At 47.8% G+C, this 17,199-nt stretch overlaps 1 protein-coding gene across 5 annotated transcripts in view; it reads left to right on the top strand.

Moving 5' to 3' along the window:
• Positions 1-17,199, top strand: part of PAX2 (paired box 2) — an 82,892-nt gene that overhangs the window by 21,020 nt on the left and 44,673 nt on the right. For all 5 annotated transcript variants that reach the window (XM_060033610.1, XM_060033608.1, XM_060033612.1 and 2 more), the window contains one exon: positions 15,847-15,932. In XM_060033610.1, coding sequence (XP_059889593.1) covers positions 15,847-15,932 — 86 coding nt within the window. The remainder of the gene's footprint in view (positions 1-15,846; positions 15,933-17,199) is intronic.

Raw genomic sequence — 17,199 nt, 5'->3', positions numbered from 1 at the left:
AAGCCTTGCAAAATCTACGGCTTGGACTGACAGTGCGTAGACATACTACGCACACAGGCATGAGGCATCCGGAGAGTGGATAAGGCCATGTGGGTATGAAGGTGGATTGACCACAGTGTAAGCTGTCTGTGCCTGGTGCCGGGACTGATCCGTCAACTCCTCCACACTGCGATCTGATGGGGTAGGGTTCTGTAGACAGTCAAGGATACAGCCTTATGCGGTTTTTAAAGGTCTTTGAGCACATGAGTCTCTCGTGAGCTGGATCCACGTTCTAATGAATCTCCAAGGCAGCAACCCATTCCCAGAACGGAGTCTGCTTGACTGGTTTTGTCGAATAGCTGCTACCCCTGTCCTCTTTAGTCTGTTTTATTCTGGGTTATTCTTTTCCTCTTTAGTGTTCACTTAGGTCTCTTGGAAATGCATGAGCACTTGCTGACAAACAGGTTAATGACTGTGGCAGCTCCCAAACATCTGGATGAAAACCCAAACCTTCAGTCAGTCATCTCTAGAGATTATCAGTATGATGCCAAATATCTGGGGATTTAGAGATGTCCACATTATTGATTGAATTTCTTAGTTTTTATCCAGGCACAAAACCAACTCCTGTTTTCATTTCATTGGTGTTTCATTTCATTGGGAGACACCCGTTTTCAGAGGGAAATATTCTAGGAAACAAAATGTTGTGGTTAGAAAGCACCTTTGATGTATTTGGGTCTCATTTCTGGTTTAAAGGGAGGCTGGGCTTGGCCTGAAAGTCAAGTGGAGAGCTGGTGGTTGGGAGCACTTAGTATCTGAGCAAGCATGGCTGATAGACTCTTTCCCCGGAAAGTTGGTTGGGAGGGCAAATCACTTTGTCCAAAGAAAGCTTAAGCTATCCGATAGGCCTGGCTTCATAAGGGAACCCACTTTGCTATCTTAAGGAAGTATCAGTGTTCTTAATAGATATGGTCTGTCCTTCATTTATTCTTTCATTCATCCATTCAGAAAACCTTTGCTGAGCACCTACTATGTGCTAGATATAAACCTGTGTGGCATAGAAAACATAAGAAAGTGGGCTCTGGGAAGTGATTGCCAGAGTTTGAATCTAGCTTCCCCCCTCACTGGCTACGTGGTTGTGGGTAAATCTCATATCTTCTCTGGACCTCAGTTTCCTTATTCTGATCTAATATGGGGATAATCATGTAGCTAGAGCTCTGTCATATGTTCTCATGAAGGTTGAATGAGTTATTCCGCATAAACCTGGTAGATATCAAGTGCTCAATAAATGTTAGTTATTATTATGGCAGTAGTAATAATCAAGTTATGTGTCTGCCAGCGTAGGTGAGTTCTGGCTTGTGCGTGCATAAACACTGAAATCTTTTAAATAAGAAAGCTCGAGGAGCCAAAAAGATACTCTGTGAACAGAACTGTGTATCATGAATGCCAGTGAGAATTATGGTCCACGGTGAGCCCAGCTGGATTTAGGAAGGGGGCCTGCTCTTTGTACTTCCAGAAAAAAAAAAAAAGGAACCTTTATGACTCAGTTACATGACCATTGAACAGAATTAGATAATTGCCCCCTTTGTCCACTTTTTTTGAGAGCCCAGCCTGTGTGTGTGTGCGTGTGCATGTGTGTGTGTGCGTGTGTGCATGTATACTTCTTATGACCGCACACTCCTTCTCTGGGATAAGGCTGTGATTGCTCGAGGAGCTGAAGGTTGGCATTTTCTGGGCTTCATGGCATCTTCATGCGTTGTGGTGCTTTGCATTTTGTAGTTTTTTTAAAAGATAAAATGAAATGGTATTGGGAAAAAAATCCTTATTTGATGGGTTTGAAGTGTTCCTCTGATGCTTAAATATCATAGAGGGGAGAGGACAGGGAGGTAAACAGAAAGAGGAGGGGAAAAGAGGAGAGAAAATGGAGATAGGGTAAAGGATGGAGAAAGAGGAGAGGAGGAAGTGAGCAAATATTTGGCAGATTCAAACCCAATCTGTCCACTGTGGCCCCGCATATCTGGATATTCCAGGGAAGCATGGGAGATTGATCGTCATTGCAGTTATTCCATTGCTAAAGGATAAAATATTTTTTAAAAAAGTCAGGAGAAAAATTCACTTTTTCAGTGTAATGGCTCAAAGTAACTGGGCTTTGTGAATTCTCCTATTTATTTAATCTGTGCCCATGAGCAAAGATGAAAATGGACGTTTCCTAAACTGACAGTATATTCTGGTTCACCATCTTTATGGGAAAGCTTGTGGAATAAGGCTGAGGCCCCAACTTCTCCCTGCCCCTTGGGCCTAGTTATGTAACCAAGTCCAGCCCAATGGACTTCTGTAAGGTCCACACCAAATGCCTTAACATTCACTCCTATTCCTTTCTTATCTCTTCCGTAGTTCTCAATTTAATGCCTATATTCTGTTACTCCTCATTGACACCTATTAGCTGGTAAAGGTCCTGATTTTTAAAATTAGAAAGTAAATGTTTTTAATGAGTTAAATTTGAATCCTGACAACTCAATCATCCTTAAATTTTTTTTTTTTTTTTTTGCGGTACGTGGGCCCTCACTGTTGTGGCCTCTCCCGTTGTGGAGCACAGGCTCTGGACGCGCAGGCTCAGCGGCCATGGCTCACGGGCCCAGCCGCTCCGCGGCATGTGGGATCTTCCCGGACCGGGGCACGAACCCGTGTCCACCGCATCGGCAGGCGGACTCTCAACCACTGCGCCACCAGGGAAGCCCAATATATATTTTTTATAATTGCCAATGTATAAGGGCCACCATCTTTCTTTCTGCCTCTTCATTACCACAGTGCTGGGTATAGCCCTCTGTATGGAGATGGGTAGTGGTGGATTCTTATCAACCCCCAACCCCCCCTCACTGTCCACATGGACAGAAGCCCAAGGAGAAAACTACCCCCTGCCTTCATGCTACCTGACTGCAATTTTTGCACTTCTCTGCTGAAGTCACACACATACACACACACAACTTGATTTATCTTAGATTTTATTCACATTAACACATGTGGTTATACACACACATAGGCCAATCTTATGGCCACTTTACTTAGTAAGTCCTTATGTTCATAACAATAATAGCTAACAAGTGCTTACTGCAGTAGGAACTGTTATAATCATGTTAAGTATATTAATTGATTTAAGCCTCATAAACAACCCCATAGGACTTTATAGGATTGTTTATAGATAAGGTAACTGGAGTACAGAGAAGTTGAATAACTCATTCAGGTCACAGGCTAAGTAGCACAACTAAGATTTGAACTCCTGCAGTACTGGCTCTAAAACCCATGTGCTTTTCCACTGCTCCATACTTCATATCAACTTTGGATCAAAGGAAGTGCAGGAATGTGTGATCTCTTGAGCAACTTTATATATTTTGAAGTCTCATGCCAGGGAGTACATGTATGTATACGTGTACTTACAAGCTCAGAACAGAGACACTGCACCTGGTAGAAAGTCATGCCTAGTACGAGCTTCTGTACTCTTCCTGGTGCGTGTTTGTGGCCCTGTGAGTACAAGCCACAGCTGAGCCACATCATCTGGGGATGCTGGGAAGGAAGAAGATGCTGATGGCCAGAGCCACAGGGTAGCGTGAACTGGGGATTCTCAGAACTAGAGTTCATGTTATTCCCATTGGGATTGGGGAGCTTAGTCCCATCCATCCTCCCGTAGTCCCACCAGGGAGCTAGACTTTTGACAGGCATTGGGTTTGGCCCTGGGTCTTAACTCTCCAGATTAGGCAGATATGGGGAGGGTGGCACCAGAACCTGTGTCGCTGTGGTAAGGTCAGGTCTGTTCCATAGGGCAGGGGCAGTTTGCTTGCAAGAACAATAGAACTGTGCGAATGGTCGTCAAGAAGAGATTTGTCCTCCATCTCTAGAATCCTCCTTCTGGAAAGAAACAGTGCAAACGACCAAGCCAGAGCAAGCTAAAAAAGCTAAAGGATGGGTCTTCTCACACACAGCCACATCAAGAAAGCAATTACCGAATCATACACCACCACCCAGATCCAACATCATTACTCAACCCACATCACCAAGGAGACACCCATTAACCTAATCTCTGAGACATACATTACGAAAAAGAAAGATGCTGATATGATCAACGAACACAATAATTCAAAGCAGAAACACAGACATTGCCACCAAACAATACTCAAATTCCTCCAACTCAGTGTTACACAAAGTGCAGTCACCTTGATACAATACCACAAAACATCAGGTAACAGACCTTAAGCCAGCTGCCGGAATGTGTCAGCAATACATGGTACCACACAACACAATTCAAGTGCTCCGTCCCACAGGCACACCCGTGCCCAAAGGCTGAAATCATGTGGCCACCTGAGCGATAGTAAACACTGGTCAGGCATCCACAGAGATGGAGCCAACAGTGCAACACCCAGCAGAAAAGGATCACTGCCACAGCCTCCCCAAACCCAGCGCTCTCCTGGTCCCCAGCACAGTGCAGCCTGCCAGAAAGCAGCAGCGCCATCCCATCTCTCCAGCAGGCGGATGTGTCCAGACCATCACCTCCAATAAAGCCTCTGGGCTCTCGTTGCTAGTAAGAGAGTAAACTGTCCCCTGAGCCTGCTTCCTGAGACAGGACAAATCAGCCCTTTCCTGCTGGGGGTTTAGTAAGACTTTGCCATTACTGAAAATGACAACGCTCCAGGGATGGAGGGCAAGCGGGGGCGGGGGGGGGTGGCCTGGGAGGGGGCTCACCAAGCTGGGTGCAGGAATTCCCCTTCCTCCACCAAGCACTGCCTTCTGTGGCCATTCCAGAGCTGAAGCCCTCTTGCTGGGTGTTCACCGAGTATCGATTCAGTCTGCAAGCAATTTTAATATTTCTTCAGGGACTTTCCAGCAACAGCACAAGTCATTAATTCACCCTCCCAAATTGCTTATTCAATAGCAGGAACATGGCTCCTGAATAAAGTCCCAGAATTTATGTGACTCGCACGAGTCAGGAGGTCAAACAACTGTTATGGAGCGAAGTTAAAAATCCAAATAAAATATTGACACTTTTTGGCGGGGGGGAGTAAAGGTATTTAAAATAGGTTTTTGTTGCAATGCCCCCAGGATAAAGAATGGAAGGAGACTGAAGACAAGTTGGAGTTTATAAAATCAATGGAATTTATCGCACATCTACTTGGCATTTAATAATTCTCTCATTTCCACAGTCCCCCACCCCCACCCCATCCTGGCCATAGACAGAGAGATACACAGGTATACAAATGCACATTTATGTACATCAATATTGGTGCACGGACCAATATAGAAATGCAGTTGTGATGTGAGCGTCTGAAACACCTTGGGAAGGGAACAGTGATGAGTGTGGAGTCATGTATGACTGTGGTTTACAGATTTGAAAGGCATAACTGGGCAGAAATTCATGAGGGGACTTTTGACAAATATATCCAGTATTATAAATCTTGAATCAATGCATTAGAGCAGACATGAATATAAAGATACACTAGTCATAGAAATAGTTTCTAGAAACTGAGAAACACGTCTGTATTCAGTATTGCCGCACAATCATGTACACGATTTGGAAAGTAGATAGATAGATAGATAGATATAGAGAATTTAGAAAATCTATCCCTCAAACCTACCAATGTATATAAAATACAGTGAAACCATAGTCACTTAACCTAAAATTGAGGTTAACACAGACATGATGCTTATCAAATGCAGCTATGGCACGTGCACAGGAGAGGGCAGGCATGTTTAGAATCACAGCTACATGCAATCTCTGTTCATTGTCTACATGTACATTTGCACAGTTGTCCAGATCATGGATGTGAAAAGACTGAAAGAAAAAAATTGTTTATGCCCAAATAGTTAATAAACACAAAGAAATATTAATATAGAAATTTCCAGAAGAGGTAACATGGTTCAGCCTACAGACATTGGAGTCACAGACCCAAAGTCTGGCTCCAGTGCTATTAAGCACATGACCTTGGACAAGTTGCTTAGCCTCTCTGTTGTCTCCTTAGTAAAATAGAGAACACTCCTGTCTGATAGAGTTGTAGTTAGGATTTGGATGAGAAAATGCATTTGTTATAACACCTGTCATAGAATGAATATGAAATAAATGATAGTTATTACTTTTACTATTTTTACATGCAACTCTTCTATTCAGACCCAGTTTCTCATAGATTCTACCATCTGTTCTTGTTACGACTGACTTATTCTACCCAGTGGTTAGCAACATGGGTTCTGGAGTCAGCCTCCTAGGTTTAAATCCTAGTTCTGATACTTAACAGCTGTGTGACCTTAGGCAAGTTACTCAACTTCTCTGAGCCTCAGCTTCCACTTCTGTAGAACAGGGATAATAGTCTTCATAAGAAGTTGTGAAAAATAAATAATCCATGTAAAGTACTTTGCAGAGTGCCTTGGCACATAGTGAACATATATTAGTTCACTATGTCCCTTAAGATTGTTATTGTTATTATTAATAGTAATAACATTGATTTGCTATTCAACAAATACTTTTTAAGTACTTATATTATGCCAGGCCCTGTTGCTAGGTGCAGGAAATACAATGGTGAGAAAAATAACCATGACATGTGCACTTGCAGAGCTCAGAGTCCAGGGGAGGACTCGCTGTGAATTGAGTAAGCAAGAAAACAGGTTTCACCTCTGTGCTGGACTGTAAGTGGAAGAGGGGAACAGAGAGAAATAGATTGGAAAACCAGGGCGGAGCCAGATTGGGAAAGATTCTGAAGGCCAGGCTGAGGAATTTTGAATTTATCCTGTAGGTAATAGGAAGCAATTGTAGGCTTTAGCCACATTGCATTCTTTCAGGAACAGACACAGAGAGACGGATGGATTGTTTTTGAATACTGGAGCAAGAAGGTGGGAGGTGGGAGGGGCCAGAGGCAGGGAGGCCAGGCAGCCTCTAGCAGGCCCCAGCCGGGCTGCTGCTGAGGACCCCTTCCCTCCCGGCTCCCTTCTGCTTGCAGAGGGAGATGTACCTGTGGAGGGAAGGGGAGAATGGACAGGGAGGACTTGTCCCAGCAATGAGTCTATAGCAGTACCACTTTCCCCATCATATTAGGCAGTCTTCTAGCCTCTGGACCATGGGGTGGACAGCTGGTAGACCCCAGCTCTAGCCCAGAAGCCCTGACAGATGAGGGCAGGGCTGGTGGCGAGAGGAGCTAGTCCGGTCACGCTCTGGGCTTGGCATGCACCGCAGACTGGTTTCCAAATGGTTAGTTAAACACATTGCCCCTTAATTTTTAAACCTATGCATATCTTGAATTTAAATCAATCCATATGCTTACCATTCATCATATAAACCATCGCTATTGCCCCCTTGGGCCAGCCCCATGGCCCATCTAGCCTGGTAAATTGTATCTGGCCTGGGCTCCCAGGGACACGTGGTAGAAGGATTATCATCCTCAGTGCCAGTCTTAGAAGGCTAAACTGATGCAGAAAGTATTCCTGGTATCTAAGGAACCCACTGGAAATCTGTCAGCCTGGAAGGTACCAAAAACTATCTTGAAATTATTTTTATTTGTGGCTTATAGTTTAGTTTCCACAGAGGAACTGAGAGCCTCTTGAATTTTGGTAACCGTGTCAGATAGAGTCAGGGTTAGCAGACGGGTCCTGTGGGTTGATAGAATATGAGGAAGGAACCTTCTGTAACTCACTAAGACATTCTCCCAACTCTCTCAAGGATGGTTTTCTTACCCCCTGGCTTAAGCTAGTTTTCTCAAATATTAGAGAGTTTAAGAGTAATCTGTAGAGTTTGCTTAACTACAGATTCCTGGGCCCCCCACTAAAAATTCTAATGCAGAAGGTCTGAAGGGGGCTCCAGGGCTTTGCACGTTAGCATGCACCCCAGGGGATTCTAATGCAAGTGGCTCAAGGACAGTAGTTTGAGGACACCTTTCTGTAAATTTTAGGTAGGACTGTCATCTCTTAGAGCTCAGTTATGACCTCTGAGAAGCAACAAAAGAGACAGAAACTCTTGACATATTTGGGGGGAACCCTGGTAACCTCAGAACCTGTGTATTCCAGTTATATCCTGCTACAGCGAGAATGGAAGGTCCTGCCCATAGCCTCCCCTCCTCGGCAGCCATCCTCACGCACAGAACCCTGCCTGCCATATGGTCAGCTGTCCAAACTGAAACCCATGAGTGGGCGTGGGCAAACAGCTCTAAACTCTGCACAAAACGTAGAGCGGGGCCTAGGAAAACAGAGTGCATGTGAATCACTTCCGGGCTGCCAGGGGGGCAGGCTGGGTGGCTGCTGCTTCCTTGCGGTTCCTGTGAGGAGGAGGTGGTAACTTACCGTTCTTTAGTCCTTGGGATGTACAGAGGGGAGATTTCAGTTCCTTAGAGTTCTCAGGAGTAGGGAGAGGTAGGAACCATTTTGGGAAGAAGGAAAATTTTCCTGAATAATCTATGAGATCTCACTTGAGGTTCTGCCAAGAAAAGTCTCCAGCTGTTTTTGTAGCTCTGATTTGCCTCAGGGCAGAGCCAGGGACACGTGCCTGACTAGGCAGCTCTCAAAGGCCTGAGTTAAAGCAATTACCTGCATTCTTGTGTAAAATATCCTTTGCTGAGGCAAATATCATTTTGTCCTCTTGCATGATCCAGCCTACAATACCCAGGCAGCCGGAAGTCACTGGCAGAGGCCCCTCCCACCATCATCTTGTTTAATGGGCAGTGGGGCCAGCTAGTCTGAAACATTCTCCACCTTGGAGTTCCTTTGATTTACTCAATCAAGAAAGACTTTCCTGGACTTCCCCGGTGGCGCAGTGGTTAAGAATCCGCCTGCCAATGCAGGGGACAAGGGTTTGAGCCCTGGCCGCGGAAGATCCCACATGCCTCGGAGCAACTAAGCCTGTGCACCGCGACTACTGAAGGCCGTGTCCCTAGAACCCGTGCCAACGCAATGCGAAGCCCAAGCACCACAATGAAGAGTAGCCCCCCCCCCGCTCGCCTCAACTAGAGAAAGCCCTTGTGCAGCAATGAAGACCCAGTGCAGCCAAAAGTAAATAAATTAAAAAAAAAACTTTCCCCATACCAGAGATTAAGTATTTTCTGCAAAGACTCTAGAAGTAGGCAATTTAAACTGATTCATACATGTATACAACACATGTATGTTAATACTTGACTTCTTGCCCCAAAGACTCTTTGAGCAAACCAGTGATATGACTGGGCCTGAGGCCAGCCTGCTAGGAAGTAATTCCAAAGTGGAGAAGGCAGTCAGTCCTAGGCAGCTGGACAGGATTTCATGGGGACATGCTTGGAGATCCCATGTGGATATCACGCTGTCAGCAGCTGGTTCCAGCAGGTGGTATACTCCCATTTTATAGAAGGGAATGCTGAAGCTCAGGGAGCCCCTTATCCTTTGTTTCTCAGAACACAATAGAGCAAGAGAATAGAACCATAGAATACTGGAGTTTGGATTCTGGGCTTTTGGGTATCTCTCTCCTGGAGGCAGTGTGGTTTCCTGGTTAAGGGTATGGGCCCTAGGATTAGTCTGCCTGAATGCAAACCCCAGATTGTCCGTTTCTTAAATGGGTGACTTTAGGCAATTTATTATATGTTTTATCTGCAAAATGTGTCGTTGGGAGGATTAAATGAACTATTTGTTTGAAGCGCTTAGGACATTGCCTAGCTCATAGTAAGTACTCAGTAGACAATAGTTTTTTATTACTGGAGCCTCTGCTAAGGAAGCACTGCTTCTAGAAATCCTGACCAGCCTAGGCCTGGAAATGCTGCCACCTGACTTCCTCCAAGGTGAGCTGTCTGAGGTCACCTCAATGCTCATAGGACCTCTTCTTGTCTCCACCTCAGGGGGAGTTTTTGCCACCATTTATTATCATATAATATAGTACAATATAATATCATACATAACAGAACATAATATGATGGTAGGTTAACCTGGAAACCCTGAGGCGGACAGTGGATGGATGGATAGATGAATAGATACATTTGTACTAAGTATACATACATTATATCATTCTATTGATTTGTAAAAAGTTCCCGGTCTGCCTGGCTGTAATGAGATTTTTGAACTTTGCGTGGCGATCAATGAGAGGAATATTATTGGCCTGGAGAATTGATATACCTGCTCTCAGTGGCTTGTTCTGCTCCCAGGCTGCCCCGGCCCCCCAGGTGTACGATTCCAGCAGACACTTAACCTTTTTTACAGTGTCATCAGGCTAAAAGGAATCTAATAGTGACACAGGACTTGTGCTCAGCACTCTGCCACTATTGCTTTCCTGTCACAAATAATTTATAGCCTTCTATTTCCATCCCCGAGCCTGCACCCCAGCCCTGCCTCCCACTTTCCCCCAGCTCCCAGGAATCAATAAGCTCACACAGCCACAGTGGGACTTCAGGGTGCAAAGAGACAGACAGACAGACAAAGGGAAGGGAGACAGAGAGAGGGGCAGAGACAGACAGGAAGGGGAGAGAATGAAACACAGAGGAAGGATGGGGAGGGGGGAGGGACGGGGGGAAAACCAGAAGAGGAGTGAAGACTCACCCCAGTGCTTTCTTAGAATTGAGAGTGCCTCAGTTTCTTCATGAGTTTAACAAATTGTTAATAGGAGACTCATTACATGCTTTCATGCTAACTCACAGAGCTGATGAGACTGTTTTGATCTCCAGCATGGTGGGGAGTGGAGACCTCTGGGGAATTTAACCAAAGAGGGCGTGACTTCACCTGCCTTGTCATCCTTTACTCTAAAGCTCTGCCACAGGCCCCTGGCAGCTCTTAGGTCCTGAGGGAGCTGCTGCTCATACTGTCTATGGATCCCTCCCAGTGCCCCAGGCAGAGGTCCCCAGTCTGTCTTCCCGAGAGTCTCTGATGCATCTCTTTTGGGGTCAGGTTATGACACCTGCTGCTGCTGTTTCCTGTCTTCTCAGTGCTCTTCCCAGGGTCCCTGAAGCAGCTGCATTGACCAGGCTGGGGCATATTGGCCTGAGAGGCCTCCTTGTCTGCACCTGGCCCAGCCCCTCCAAAGAATGCAGCCAGTCCTGGGGATCACCCATAGGAATAACAATACTAGTAGCTGCTATTATAGCTGGCATTTATTGAGCCAAGCATCATACTAATCATTTTACATGAATTATCCTATTTAATCCTCACAACAGTCCTACAAAAAAAAAAATTGGTCACGAAGAACCTAGGGGCAAGATGGGAATAAAGACGCAGACCTACTAGAGAATGGACTCGAGGATGGGGGGGGGTAAACTGGGACAAAGTGAGAGAGTGGCATGGACATATATACACTACCAAACGTAAAATAGATAGCTAGTGGGAAGCAGCCGCATAGCACAGGGAGATCAGCTCTGTGCTTTGTGACCACCTAGAGGGGTGGGATGGGGGGAGTGGGAGGGAGGGAGCCGCAAGAGGGAAGAGATATGGGGATATATGTATATGTATAACTGATTCACTTTGTTATAAAGCAGAAACTAACACACCATTGTAAAGCAATTACTCCAATAAAGATGTTAAAAAAAAAAAGTATCAGAGCTGGGACTCAGACTCAGGCAGACTGAGCCCAGAGCCCATCCCCTTCTTGCCTTTGCTCTTCTCATACTCCTGTGAGTGTGAGGTTCTAAGTGCCTGCAAGGCAAAGCCTAGGAGGTTCTCTGGAAAGGTGGTGGGGGAGAAAGAGCGTCCCTGTCAAGGAAAGCACGCTGGAAGGAGAAGTGGGGAGCAGGCACCCTCGCAGGGCAGCCTTTCTGTGGAAATGGGAAATGGCACCTCCAACCCCCGGTAAATGGGCCCAGGGCTCCTGACTGTGGCCCCGCAAGGATGCATGTGCAGGAACTTGACTCTCCAGGCCAAACCTGTGGGGGGCCGTGGTGGCCACAGATGTGTCTGGCTGTCTTTTGCGGCCAAGAATGAAAAAGAATTAGAGAAAGAGGAGGAGGAACAGGGGGCAATAGGACCAGGCAGTCACACAAAGCAATCTCTTTATCCTTTTAACCCTTAGTGATATTCCTATTAGTCAGTGGGTTTGTGTATGGGACGCAGGGGGGCAATGGGTGACCATAACGTTTCCACAATCCCGGTTCTTAAACTCCCTGAGATCACCGTTGGGGACTGGTGAGTGTCCACCTCCTGGGGGGCATGGACGGACACCAAGAGCATTAGTAACTCACAGCAGGCACCCTGCCCAGCTCGTCTCCCATGCACCACCAAGCCGCTGTCAGGGAGTAGTGATTTTCCATCACTTGCTGCCTCAGCTAAAACTGCACCAGCGCCCCAGGGGTCAGAGGCTGTGGGTAACAAAGACAGCAGCTCCACAAGGCCGTCCAGTTGTCTGTCTCACCCAGCCTCAGTCCTGGGGTTCCCTCAGTCCAGAGCCCAGAGTCCACCAGCTCTCAAGTCAGAGCCACCCACAGGCCCACTGAGATCCCAGAAGCCTTTTGCTGCAATGAATCAGGAGCAGCTGCTCTGAGCTGCTCAGCCTCCTTCTAGACTTTTCGTGTAGACCAGTCTACACTGCCCTTAGCGACTGTCAGGTCTTTCCCATTGTGATCATGCTCCAGACCCAGAAGCTTTGGGCCACCTCACCACGTGCCATCTCTTGCTGCCTCGTCCCCGTGGCCGCCATTCCGTTCTCCCCTTGTTCTGCCTTGTCTGGCAATCATCCACTTTCTCTCAGGCAACTCCAGCCTCTCCCTCTTCACCAGTTCTTTCTCCTTAGCCTACAGACTTATCCAGGTCCTTCCTCCCCTAAACAGCCTTCCCTCCACTTAGCTGCCACTTCCATCCTCAGCTTCCACACTTTTCTCTCCTTTTCTACACACTTCTGAAGCAATAGTCTACGTTCACTGCCTCCCTCTCCTGCTGTCCACTCCCTAGCCTCTTTTTATCTGGCTCCTGCCTCAGTTGCTTTGTTGAGGCCGCTCTCCCAAGGTCACTAGTGGTCACCAAAATTCCCAGATCTGTGCCTCTTCTTATTCCCAATACCCTTCAATCTTTATGTCACCACGGATGCTGTGGATTACGTTCTCCTTCTGGAAATGTTCTTCTCTGTTGACTTAGCTAAAACTGCCTGATCCTGGTTCTGCCATTTCCTGTGTGACCAACTCTGACCCTTGTGTAAGGTCAGGTTCTTTTCCTCAGCCTCTGATAGTAGATGTTCTCCAGGGTCTTCTCTTTAGTCCTCTCATCCCAACCAACACTTCCTTCCTTGATAATCTCCTAAATCCATATCTACTCTGCCGGCTGGTGCACGGCCATCCACCTGGACACTCACCTACCTCCTCAAATGCTCACGTCAAGGACCAACCAGTCACCTCCCTGCATCCCTCTTCCTGACAGTGGGACAAACCACCAGACTTCCAGTTACACAGAACTGGGGTTTTAGAGCCATGGTTGACTCCATTTAGTTGCCAAATCCACCTTACAAATTCTTCCTTCTCTTTTTTTTTTTTTCTTTTGGCCACGACACGAGGCTTGTTGGACGTTAGTTCCCCGAGCAGGGATCGATCGAACCTGGGCCCTTGGCAGTGAAAGCATGGAGTCCTACCCACTGGACTGTTAGGGAATTCCCTTTTTTTTTTTCTTCCTTCTCTTTTCTGAGGCCAGCTACCTATGGCCTTGTGCCTGTCTATTGCTTTACCTGCATCGGTTTGCACATGTCTCCTTTAGTTTAAAAATCACTCATGGCTTGAGATTCTGTAAACCTGGTTCCTATATACTGGGGGAAGTCTGACAAAGTAACAAAAAGCACACATTTTAAATACTGAATTCCAACTCTGCCCTAGCTGGCAATGTGATCTTGAGTAAGCTCTTTTTTCTTTTTTTTTTTTAGTTGTGGCCAGTGGGGGCTACTCCTTGTTGTGGTGCCCGGGCCTCTCATTGCGGTGGCTTCTTTTGTTGTGGAGCACAGGCTCTAGGTGCACAGGCTTCAGTAGTTGTGGCACGCAGGCTCAGTAGTTGTGGCACATGGGCTTAGTTGCTCCACGGCATGTGGGATCTTCCCGGACCAGGGCTTAGAACCCGTGTCCCCTGCATTGGCAGGCAGACTCTCAACCACTGCGCCACCAGGGAAGCCCTTGAGTAAGCTCTTTAACCTCTGTCAGCTTTGGTTTTCAGTCTGCAAAACAAGGATAATAGTAATGCTTTGGAGGTTGTTGAGAATTAACAGTAGTATGTGTATATATATATATATATAACTGTGAGAATTAACAGTAGTGTATATATACAGTAATATAAATTGCATATAACGTTGGCATATAATAGATGCTTGATAAGTGGAAAATCGCTAGTATCATCATTACTTCCAAGTTTTCAGCCTTATTTCCTCTTACTCCCTTACATCCCTCCACCGTTCCTGGCCTAGGCATTAGCCCCTAACCCAGCATGACCACTCGGCTCCTGTGCTTTGCTTCTACCCTCCTCCAGCATCTGCTTCTAATGCCCTCTTCTCCACTTCTTTGTTCATCTTAGAATCATACTGGGTTTTTTTTTACTGGGGAAAGAGACCTTAGAGATTCTGTAGTCTAACCTCTTTACTTTATAGCTGAAGAAACTGAGGCCCAGAAAAGGAGAACGATGAGGCCAAGGCTATGTGGCCACTTAGTGGAAGACTCGGGGCCTCAGCCATGAAGCCCAGTGACTTTTCCACTATCCTCTTGCCTCTGGCTCCTGTACATGTGTGTGTATATATATTCAGCCTTACTCTGCTTTGAGGATCTACATCAAGTTCCACCTCCTCAGTGACTTCTTTCCCATTTCCCCCACCTGCAAGGGGGGTGACTTCTCCCCCACATCCTCCTGGCCCTTACTGCCTGGCCCCCTCTGGGTTACTTAGCTTTCTCGGGGTGTGTCCCCTCCCTGCCCGACTTCATTCCCGGCCCTGGGAGGCAGGGGCCTTGTCTCGGTTGCCTGCAGGTGAGTGTTCCAGTCCACGCACGGCTTGTGTCTCACCTGGCTGGTTGTCTCACACGCCTCTCTGCAGGGAGAGCAGCGCCTCCAGAAAAGTGGCTTCCAAGGGCACCTGACTGACCAGTGGGTGGAGGAGGGTGTTCCTTGGTCCTGGCCCTGGGCTTGGTCTTTCGTGTCGCTGAGCCCTGCGTCCTTGGATCACTACCAATCCCCAGCCCTGGGGCGTTTGGTCTGGATTCCCCCCACTCCACCCCAGCGGAGTGCGTAGGGAAGGTACTAGGCTTTTCACCTAGTCTGGTAAAGAAGGTGTGATCCAAGTAAGGCCTCTGAGAAGGAGGCCAGCGGGCCAGCGAGCGCGGCAGGGACAGGGCTTTGACAGGTTTGAGAGCCCTAAGCGGGCTCAAGGAGCTGCTCAGGGCCTGGCAGAGGGACCAGTACTGTGTTGGAATCCTGGAGATGAAAGGATTACCTGCGACCCAGCCCTTTCACTGGCTACTTCTCTTTAGCTCAGGAAATGGGGAAATCTCACCCCTTCCCTCGGCTCTGGAGGACTGTGATACAGTCCCAATAGGAAAGCCAGCTCCAAAATGATCTCCGGACTCCTCTCGGGAGGAGATGTGTGTGGTTGAGGAGGGAAGGATGGACAGCAAGTCACCAGGGCAGCCCCCACTCCCAGAAACAGGAAGGATGCTGTGCTCCACTCGCTCTGCTGCCCGATCCTTGCTACCAAACATCAAGGTGCAATTCACGAATCACACAGCAGGACAGAATGCAGACTGTCTCTGCCCAGGGCTGTACTAGGCTGGATCACAGAGCCAACAGGAGGGCAAGCTCCTGCCTTGCAGTAGTCAGAGAGGGCAGGGGTGCAGGGAGCAGATGGGTGAGGAGGGAGCTGAGCTCAGGGGAGCGCCTCTGCAGGACTGGGCTGCAGGTGACCAGGGCAGGAGAGGGCATGTGATGTGTGATGCTGTTGTCACGCTGTTGCAGGATCATCCGGACCAAAGTTCAGCAGCCTTTCCACCCAACGCCGGATGGAGCCGGGACCGGAGTGACTGCCCCTGGCCACACCATCGGTAAGAGGGCTCAGGGAAGGGGGGGAAGCTGATCCCCCTGAGAGCTGGGAAAAGCGGCTCTGCCCGTGGGAAATGCCCACCTGTCTGAGGTCCAAGGGCCGTGCTCTCCCTGGGCTCCTAGAGGCTCGGGATCTTCCTGGGAGACTAGCTCACGAGGACTGCTCTCTGCCTCCTGTGAGCATCTCCTCAGAGCTGCGTTGCCTTTATCCGTCTGTGTGTCTGTCTCTCTCCCTCTATTCCCTCTAACTTTCCTTCTCTTTCCCGTCCTCCTTCTCCATCTTTTGTTCCCTGTCCCTCTGTCATATCTACTTGCTTACTCCATTTTTTGTTTTTTTTATTTTTAAGATTCTCCTCCTCTCTTCTCCCCTCCTCTGCCTTCTTCTCTCCTCTTCCTTCCTCTCCTCTCTGTCCATATGGCCCTGGACCTGTTCCTCTGTCTCTCTCCCTCCCTTCTCACGGCTTCTCTCCTCTTTACCAGTGTCTCTTGATCTGTTTGTCTCTCTCATCCGCTCAGTAACTGTCTGCCCCTCTCGAACCTCCTCGCTCACAGCCTCACGGAGACATGACCCAGGTCCACCAGAACACCTGCTAACAGCCCCCATCCCCCCCCCCACACTATCTTCCCTTTGGCCCAAGGGCGCTTGGTGCTGCTGAAGCCATAGGTAAGGTCTGGGGCTTTAGGAGCTGGGATGTGGTTAAACTTCTCCTGCTGCCCCTCTTGGCAGCTGTCCCCACTCTCTTGACCAGCAGGAAGTAGAAAGCGCTGGTCCCAGCCCTCCTGGAGTTGGCAGGAGTGCTGTTTACTAGGCCTGTGTTACAGCATGTGCTGGGAGGGAGGGTTGGGCCAGGCTGTACCTGAGCTGATCACCGCAGAGTGAATGTGTTCACTACTCTGTGCCCTGAAGGAGAAATTAGGAACTTCTCAAGTGATTTCAAGACCAGGAGCAACTGGGGGAGAGGAGCTCCACACTCCCGGGGAATATCAGGACCATTCTTGTGTCTCTAAGAGACTCAGATAGACCTTAGAAAGCCACACTCTAAATCAGGACTGGGAAAGACTCCGCTCAGGAGACTAGAAACAATGGCCTGGGGTTTGTTTAGAAGGATTTGTCCGGCGGGGATCAGATAGGATGAGCTGTGCAAGGAGGCATCCTAGGAGCTGTGCTCTCTGCACGACCGCTGAGTCGCTTTCTAGGTTGAGTCAGCTTTTGCTGTTTGCTGAACCCACATACTCAGGGAGTGGGTTCAATCTATAGTGAGTGAAATC

Source organism: Delphinus delphis, chromosome 16, assembly GCF_949987515.2.
Source record: "Delphinus delphis chromosome 16, mDelDel1.2, whole genome shotgun sequence".
NCBI classification, from domain to species: domain Eukaryota; kingdom Metazoa; phylum Chordata; class Mammalia; order Artiodactyla; family Delphinidae; genus Delphinus; species Delphinus delphis.
The sequence above is the reverse complement of the archived record's forward strand: the minus strand, read 5'-3'. Positions and strand labels throughout refer to the sequence as shown.